General features: G+C 37.4%; 1 protein-coding gene across 1 annotated transcript; it reads right to left on the bottom strand.

Moving 5' to 3' along the window:
* Positions 1-1,868: 1,868 nt before the first annotated feature.
* riok2 (RIO kinase 2 (yeast)) lies at positions 1,869-8,195 on the bottom strand. The gene is made up of 10 exons (XM_082168979.1): positions 8,002-8,195; positions 6,287-6,425; positions 5,871-5,987; positions 5,541-5,716; positions 4,793-4,881; positions 4,384-4,575; positions 4,211-4,303; positions 3,707-4,132; positions 3,015-3,099; positions 1,869-2,116 (listed from the first exon to the last, which is right to left on the bottom strand). The coding sequence occupies exons 1-10, from the start codon at positions 8,065-8,067 to the stop codon at positions 1,955-1,957; spliced, it is 1,545 nt and encodes a 514-aa protein (XP_082025105.1). The 5' UTR covers positions 8,068-8,195; the 3' UTR covers positions 1,869-1,954.
* Between the last annotated feature and the right edge of the window lie 1,400 nt (positions 8,196-9,595).

Here is a 9,595-nt window from a genome sequence, read left to right as displayed (position 1 = left end):
AATTTATGAGCCATGGTACGAAAATGGATTAAAAACATATTTTTTGAGTGCAGCTGTAGTTTTGCCGTTTCTACAATTTTGTTGCCGTATCAGTAGTTGCTGCAAAACAAACAAACACAATAAAAACGACAGATTCTAAAAGTTTCTTGAACAGTTTGAAGGCGTTGACATTATTTTGTTTACAATACCATGCCATAGGTTTGCAAATGACAGATTAACCCTTTCACGCATAGTGGTTACTACAGTGGACAGCTATTAAAAAAGCATTTTCTTGAATTTGCACGGGTTTTTATGGCAAAGTTGCACATCAGCCTCTTCATTGGACCCTGGTGCATCATCCTATAAATTGCAACCAAGTGGCAAGCCGTTGTGTTTCGATTTTTTCCCCCTCCAACCCAAGATGGCCAAGGGTCAGTCAGACATGCCAAGTTGCTCCGGAATATCCACCCATTCCTTCTAGCCTAGGAGACTCTTGTAGGTAAAAAAAAAAAATATTGCAGCATCAAGCAATATCTAATGAGTCATATCACAGTAACATTTTCCAAGTTTTGATTTTAGATTGAGAGAAAACTCTGATTAATCACATGTTCACTGTAGTGGACGTCATGCATCAATTGCTATATTTCAGCTACAATTCATAATTATATTGTGAATATTGTTTTTGAAATTTAAAACTTAAAAACTTAATCTGCAGTGACTTTTTTTACTGTAAATAAATGTACTTGTATTATTAGAATGTAATTTTCATTGACATCGAAAAAAGTCATGTGATTACATAATGTATGACACTTGTAATGCATTACTTTACTTGTTAGATCAAAAAGTAATCTGATTACGTAATGCATGTTACTTGTAATGCGTTTCCTTACTCATAACATCAAAAAGTAATCTGATTACGTAATGCATGTTACTTGTAATGCGTTTCTTTACTCGTTACATCAAAAAGTAATCTGATTAGGTAATGCACATTACTTGTAGTTAATTACTTGTTAGATCAAAAAGTAATCTGATTAGGAAATGCATGTTACTTGTAACACATTACTTTACTTATAACATCAAAAAAGTAATCTGAATGGGTTATTCATGTTACTTGTAATGCATTACCCCCAACACTGATCATTTCAGATGATTGAAAAAAACGTATCGCTAGGTTTTCTCAGAGGAGGGCTATGATAGAAATGTGCATGTCCATCTTGAACATAATCAGAATTATCAGCTAATAAGGGTAAATCTCCATACTCTGGTGCACTGGAGGGAGCATCTGAGTGGTTGCACAGTTGTACCTTGACAGGCTGTAGAAAATTCTGATGGAATCACGTCCTCATGTTCTGATATCAAAGATACGCGAAGTGCAACTTGTATGAAGTTGTATGAAGCCTTTGCAATATTTTGCATTTATATTTTTTGTATATATTTTATAGTTTTCACATGATTTGATATAATTGTATTGATTAGTTTGTTAAATTCACATACTTTATCTGTTTGATTATTGTCTTATATTTAATATAGTATATCTTAAGTTTAAACCATAACCGCATGCTGTCCACTCAAGTGGACATCTGAAGATCTCTTTGAAAAATTTGTAAAAAAATAAAAATAAAAATCAATTCTTGTTTTTCATGCCCTAAGAGCAATAAAAACACATAGGGAAAAAATCCTGGCTGAGGTTATCATAATTCATGCATGAAAGGGTTAAATGTATTTGTATTTGATTTGATTAGTGCTAAATAAAGTTGAGTCATGTACGTACATATTTTAAAAATCCCTGAATACATGCAATACATGTAGTCCATTATTTGAAATAAAACCAGGTCTAACCTTTATGTGGTATATATTTCAAACATAAATAAGGCTAACCACAACTCAGCTTCTAGATGTAGATGTTTTATTAATTAATTTCATACACAAGTGACACTGAAAACTGTTAGAAGTTCTGAGGTCATTTCTTCCATCCTCAGCCCCAGAAGCTATCAGCATCCAAACTGCTCTTGATGTTGTTCTGATTCTCTCTCCTCTCCTTGGTCACCAGGTTGGCCTCCCCCTTCTGCAGACGTCTTCTCTGAGCAGCCTTCTGCTGTTTGGTGAGCTGTCTCTTCACTTTCTGCCTGATGACATCCTGTATAGGGGCACATCCAGCTCATTACTTACAACAACATAAATCTTAGTGTTTATTTATTCATTTATTTTTACACCAAGTTCTAATAGCCCACCCTGTCGGCAGAGGCAATTTACACTAATTCTGTCCATTGTCAAGATGAGTCCGGACAAAATAACAAAAGAAACCCATCTGAAACAGAAGCAGTGACGTGGAGAGTAAAGCTGGTTGCCGATAGCTTTTGACACAACCAACCAGAGTTCGAAGCCGCCTTTTTCCGAACTTATTCTTCTCCCTTTTCCTATTGCATATCAGCTTGGAGAGGTGTTACTTTAAATAAAAATTAAGAAAATACTTTAAAGGTATTTAGATATTTAATAGTGGGAATTAAGTGCTAAACTGGTATTTCTAAATTAAACTGGATGTGGTGTCATCACGATGGTCAGATGGTCTTGAACATTGACTGCACACATGCAGCTCATGTTGCCACGCTCAAAACAATGGCATCCCTTCCTGGACCTTTGAGGACAACTTTACTTATTAGCAGGTTCAACAAGGTTAGGGTTAGGGGTAAATGTAGGGAAGGGATTTAGGGATAGGAACAAGTAATGTCCCAAAAAGGCATTATTAATTTTAATAAATGCAAACACATACACTGAATTTCTTATTATTGCATACTGTTTTATAATATACTTACTTACAATACAATAAAGGTGCAAATAGTATCTGCCACTATTTGCACTAAGTATACATAGCATCCAAAAACTGTTGACATATAGTGCAAATAGACTCTGGCTTCTTTCCCCAAGGAACTTTGCATTTATATATGCAAACCTAAAAAGTTTTGACTGCATCTTGCTTTTGTGAATGAGGAAGCAAAATTTTAACCATAGAATGAAATTCAAAGGGTTATACTCACTGGTGGAATTGTTGAACAACTGCCAACACTTCCAATGCTCATTTCACTGGTTGTTCTCCTCCTGTTCTCAAGGCTCAATTGGTCTCTGTGGGATCACATGCATCATTTCATTATACGTATCATATGTAATAGTAAGGGTTTTATATGAAGGAATACTTTAGTTCACACAAAAATTCTAATTCTTCAAGTTCACAACAATCACAGGGTGTCAAGCATCAAAAAAGCACAAAAGTCATTTAAGGTCATAATTCACAGATAATCTTTGTTTCCACTGCAGCTCTCCAACCAAATATGTCACGGTGTGACCGGATGTGTCAGCTTGAAGAATGCTTGCGTTAGGAAACCTACATTTTTCACAGGTAGCAGATATTTCAGTTGAAATTAAATTAAAAACAGATTTAATTTAGACTTAGTCACATTTAAACATTGATCAACGCACATCCATAGAGCACATCAAATATGGTAAACTGAAGCTCAACTGTACTTGATCCAAGTAAATTACAGAATGTTCAATTTTGGGTGAAATAACCCTTTTAAGATATAAGCCACAATATGAACAGTAGCTATATAGCAGTGTGAAAATGGTTGTGTGTGCAATCAAGATGCAATATAAAAAATCATATTTTTAGATATAAAAAAAGTCACAATATATTTGATCATTTGAAATAAATGACTTATAAAGGTCTCCTTACCTGAAAGGCCTAAATTCTTTGTTGAATGCAGAAAGGTCAACCAAATCAGGACACTCATCTTCCACCTCATCCCTTCCCAAGTCTTTGGAAATGTCAGAAACAGTCTCTTTCTGAATGTCCTCTGCGGGGATCTCCTCTTGACATCGAGCTCCCTCGTGTTCCTCTGTGTCGTTCTCTTCTGATAGAGTCTCCTTGCTGATTTTTAGCCCTTCCAGCTCAAGCATGGCATGTTTATACTCCTCCATGCTGATAACGTCCTCTGAGGCTGCCTGATGTGTGTCATCATCTGACTCTGAGCTGTCATCGTCTTCATCATCACTGAGTCCCTCACCCTCTGGACCTTCAGGGTGAAGCAAACTGTCATCCTGCTGCAGCTCCTTGGTGTAGCCGCTAGCTGAGATCTCCACATCGAGCGAACATGCTTTTCTGTGGAGAGAAATGCGTAACTTAGCTCGGTCTATAAAGTCTAGACTATGCAATAAAGCAAGCTATTAGAAAAATTACCTGATATCTTTGAATGTTGGATAGAGTTCACTTTCATAGTTGAATCTTCTGAGGAAGAAATCTCGAACACATTTGACGTCTCGATCGAAGTACCTTTTGGAAAACAATTAAAAACTTAGTGCGAGTGCTTATTATTAAATAATTATCCATTTGTTATCAGGTTAAATAGCCACCATTCAGCATTTGTATGTGAGGTGGAGACCATCTGAGGGAAGTCAATCATTGTAACGCGGTCGTTGTCATCGAGCATGAGATTAAATTCATTGAAGTCTCCGTGGATCAGGCCATGATTGGCAAGTTTGATTATGAGCTCCATGATTTCACTGTACAGTGTAGCAGAGTCTTGAATCTGTCGAATCTGACACCTGTGTATATAATACAGCAACAGTCAACGCAAGTAAATAAATAAACAAAACAATTTTTTTCTATGTCCTTTCAAATAAAGTATGGTACAAGATAGATTAATAAAGCACACCACTGCATAGTTATCAATGACCATGACATACTAGTAAATATTTAATCTAAGGAAAAAGTAGTGTGTGAGGAGTGTGTTCATCTGAAGCAAAGTGCAGGTAAACTCACAGCGGGTAACCATTAATAAGCTCCATAACCACTGCATGTCTGTTGTAGTCTACTGGCTTTGGAACAGGAAACCCTCGGTCATATAATGCCTGTTGAAAAACAAGGAATCTTCAAATAAATCCAGACAAACATTAGCCCGAACAAGAACTTAAGAGTTTTCTGGTCTTTATTTGGTTAAATTTAGCTTTAATATATCATAAAGCAAGCAAAAGCTGGTAGCAGCTCAAATACCAAATAAATGGACATAAAATATCAATTTACATAAAAATTATTTCAGAAGAGAAGATTTGAATCTAGCACAATGTAGCAAAAAAAAAAAAAAAAATTGGGTTGCAAGGGTCAACAGGCAAATACAGTTGGTTGGCACTGCACAAATATTAGACCTCAGAATGCTGTGATTGACCAATTAGTCAAGTATTGCAGAGAGTACACAAACTCACCACAAAAGATATTGTAGGTTGAAAATGACAATAATATATATTTTTTTTTGGTTGTTAGTTATGGGACACTATGGGAAACTTTAGATAAAAGCATCTACTATATCAGTAGTTCTCGACCGATTTTGTTAAATTATATTAATCTTAAATTGCTTAAACACACACACACTAAAATAAAGATGTAGAGCATTGAACTGACGTCATATTTGTGATTTTATTGGTATTACAGCAGAAGCACCAGAGGTTCATATCAGCTTAGTTTGAGTGCCATCGAGTACAGAAAATATCCTCTTGGAATATTTGGATGTTACCTTCATGTACGCATACTCTTTCATGGCAGAGAGCCGGGACAGGTACAGCCATGACATATTGTGTCTGTGCTTGTGGTAATCTCTCTTATTCTTCAAGTTTCTGAAGGATGTCCTACCCAGTCTGTGAAGTTTCAAAGCAAACTGCTCCCCCTCCGCATTTGCAACAATGTAAATGTCTGAAATATAAAACAAGTATTATATGTCTCCTTTTATGATAAGTGAAACTATTCAAGGGTTGAGGAAGAATGGACAAAAAAAAATGAATCATTAAAAATGTGTCAGACTTCTTAACGCCTAAAAATAAATTCTAATTAAAAAAATTATCCTGACCTGACTCTTTGCCAACTCCCATCTGGTTTCCAACAGACAGAATAACATCCCTAGATGAAAGTGTCTTCAATGCCAGGTAATCATAGCCGCCGTAATTCAGCCGATACCCCTGCACAGCTGCAGTGAGGAAACACGGTCAAAGCTGCACTCATCCACAAAAACATTACTGAATGAAACTGAAGGATGATATCAAGCCTAACACATTTTTTCCCCAATATGTTTGTTGTCCTTTTCTTGTTTTATAACCACAGAACAAGTACACAAACATACACCCTTTCACATACACATTCAATTTACACTTTTTAAAAGAAGAAATGCATAAAAAAAGTAAATAAACAAATAAGATAAATGTATAAAAATAAAATAAAAAATAAAAAATAATTGATTTGTTACAGTGTTAAGCCCAACACATTTACCTTTGCTGCGTTCATAGGCCAGCAGTTTGTGTTTCACCAGCTCCCGCAAAACCTTGTTGCATCCTCCATGTTTGAGACTGGCAATGGACGCAATCAGATTCACTGGGACGATTTCGTGATTCTTCATGCCCATTTCCACCTGTGCACCCCGAAGAAGAAAAAAGAAAAAGAATGCCATAATGCAAAAAAACTTGATCATTGAATCATAATCAGATCTTTTAGTTTGTACTTCCATCTGAGCAAACCCATAATTAATCAAATTTCAAGAAGCAAATATCTTTCTCTTCCCACTAAGCAAACTGAAATGTGATAATTTTGTTTATAATTTGTAGAATTGTAGAATTACATTCTCTGAAACAGTTGACAACAGAAATTCAACAAGGTTCACTAATTTTCATAAACAGAATGAACTACAGGGGTTGGACCATGAAACACCTGGTTTTAGTCCACAATAATGTATTAGTATGGTGTAGGGCCTCCTTTTGCATCGAATGCAGCATCAGTTAATCTTGGAAATGACAGATATAAGTCCTTCACAGTGGCCAAAAGGATTTTGAGCCATTCCTCTCTCCGAACAGTGGACAGGTAAGGAAAATGTTTTCTGACCAAAATACCTCAAAGTGACAGGTTTGTTTGATGTTCAGCTTTCCTTTCATGTTCAAACTATTCTGTCACAAGTTTTGCTGTGTGTATTGGTGCATTATCATGGTGATACACGGCACCTCATTCAGGGTACAATGTTTGAATCATTAGGTGCACATGGTCCTTCAGAATGGTTTGGTAGTTCTCGGCAGTGACATGCTCATCAAGCACAGTAGGGAATGCCATGATATTGCAGCCCAAACCATCACTGATCCACCCTGTGCTTCACTCTGGACAGCAACAATCCGGGTGTTAAGCCTCTTTGGGGTTCTCCACATCGTAACTCCCACAGATGTGGGAAAGACAGTGAAGGTGGACTCATCAGAGAACAATAGATGTTTCACATTGTCCACAGCCCAAGATTTGCACTGTTGGCACCAATGAAACTGAAGTTTGGCATTGGCACGAGTGACCAAAGGTTTGACAATAACAGCCCGATCATGAACATTGACTCTGTGAATCTCCAGACGAACTGTTTTGGTGGAAAGAGAGTCTCCTAATTCTGCAGTGAGTTTGGCAGCTGCTTTTATGGGTTTTGGATACAATCCGGGTTAGTACCTGCCTGGACATCCCTTTCTCTTGCTTCGACAGTTACTCCTGTTGGATGTGGTTCGTCATACAGTGTGTGGTGTATGCCGACATTACCCTGAATACCATAGCTCTCAATACACCACAAAGACTTGCTGTCCTGGTCAGATGAGCCAGCGAGACGCGCAGCATCAATATGTCCTCTATTGAACTCTGATACGTCTCCCAGTGTGTTGTGTGAATTGCAGTGTTTTATGTACAGCTGTGCGATTGCTCTGCCAAGTCAACCTTCACACTCTTACTGATGGAATGTAAAATCAGTGGAGATTGGCCGCTAGGCCACGCATTTATAGGCGTAAAACATCCAATACTATTGTGGTCAATGTTTCAGTTTCATTGTCCAACCCTGTACATTATATGCCATGATAGAACTAATAGTATGCATTTAGCTAAAGGGAGAATCTTGATTGACACAGACGTCTTTAGCTCAAATGGCTGTTAAAAATACAGGATGACAAATTTATGTAAACAGACTGGATACATACCGCTGTGAGGACTCTAAAATCATCTCTGGACAGATACCTCAGGATAACGACGTTCAATTTGCCCATGATGGAAAACCACCCGGTTCCACCTAATTTTATAAAGGTTTCTATATCTTGCAAATGTCTTGCAATGCGTTTTTAGTTCAACCTCAACCAGCCATTCCACATGTTTAAACCGGAAGAGCACAATAAGTTGACGGATTGAGTGTTTCTCCTGGCGGCCTGGAGTAGAATTGCATGTGCCGCTCAGCAACGCCGTCTGATGTACTTGTGTCATATCCACAAACGAGCAAATCAACATTTAAAGCTCAAACAGGATCTTGAATCTTGTCAAGTGAAGTGAAAATAACAAATGACACAAAATAAAACAATCGAGACATGTTAAAGTTTTTAAAACTTTTTTTAATGTTTTTTTTTTTTTTTTAAATTCATTTATATTATCTACAAAGTAAAAGTTATTTTGACTTAACAGTTTTATAACGGTCAAGTCAAATGGGGTTTTGTCATCAGATTAAATTAATAAATAATTTATCTGCATTTTTTTTTTTTTTTGCCGAACATCTTCATTAAAGGAACACTCCACCGTTTTTTGAAATAGGGCTTATTCACATTCTTTCCTACATTTAGATAGGTGTGCAAATGCATTTTTGTCTCAGTGCATGCATTGTTTTAGTTTGACAGGGTCGGCGTTAGCTTAGCTTAGCACAATGAATGGAATCCTTTGTTGCCAGTTAGCATGGCCTGAGTAAAAGTGATCAAAAAAAAAAAAAAAACCCACGTAATTACATCTTGTGGCCTGCGTATTCACAACGAGTACAAGAAGCGATCCAGATTAACACTAGGCGATTTCCTAGGCAGATATTGACTTGGGACTATATTAGGGGGAAGCACAGGCGAAGCACTGCTGCTTAGGCGAAGCACTGCTAGTTCGGCGCTGAGATCTCACGCAACACATGAAATCCCACGACTTCCGTCAACATACCGGCGTGAATAGTTGCTGCCTGACTATTTAGCTTACAGTATACGAATGGCGATGAACATGGCTGATTTTGTGAAAGACGAAGAGGGTGACTTCTCAGACAGTCAAGAGCCTGAACCATACCTATTTGAACCAGAGTTTACAGAAGACGAGCTGCGTGCTTTGGAAATAGAACGCCAGGAGGAGGAGGTTGCGATCGCTCAACAGCCTGAGGACGCGAGGATGAGAGTCAACACGAACTGGTGGTGTGAATGTGGGGGAATATGCCAACCTATGCCGACTGAAATAGAGTGTCTGTGCTGTGGCGAGTGGGACAAATTTCTGCCATCGATGACCATGTGTGTATGTGTGTGTGTTACATAAACAATGAATACTGTTCTGCTACATCCTTTGGTCAAAATGCTAGTAGCCTTCTCCTCTCTAGTAGTTATACTAAAACTCCTGAGTCTAACTCGTTGAGAGAAAAATATAGAAAACTTAGCCCTCAGTCATTTCATTTTACAGGTCACGATAACAGCGATTTTTATTTTAGTTTGTTTGTTCATGCTAAACAGGTTGAATTCAACATGAGATTCGTAGTCTAGTCTAGATAGTATTCTAGTCTATCCGTAGTCT

This window comes from Leuciscus leuciscus, assembly GCF_965113295.1.
Source record: "Leuciscus leuciscus genome assembly, chromosome: 5".
NCBI classification, from domain to species: Eukaryota; Metazoa; Chordata; class Actinopteri; order Cypriniformes; family Leuciscidae; genus Leuciscus; species Leuciscus leuciscus.
The sequence above is the reverse complement of the archived record's forward strand: the minus strand, read 5'-3'. Positions and strand labels throughout refer to the sequence as shown.

Coding starts and splice junctions, on each gene's coding strand:
- riok2 (XM_082168979.1), bottom strand. CDS start 8,067: ATGGGCAAATTGAACGTCGTTATCCTGAGGTATCTGTCCAGAGATGAT. Junction 5,988..6,286: donor GGCCTATGAACGCAGCAAAG/GTAAATGTGTTG, acceptor TCCTCACTGCAG/CTGTGCAGGGGTATCGGCTG. Junction 4,576..4,792: donor CTTATTAATGGTTACCCGCT/GTGAGTTTACCT, acceptor TTATATACACAG/GTGTCAGATTCGACAGATTC.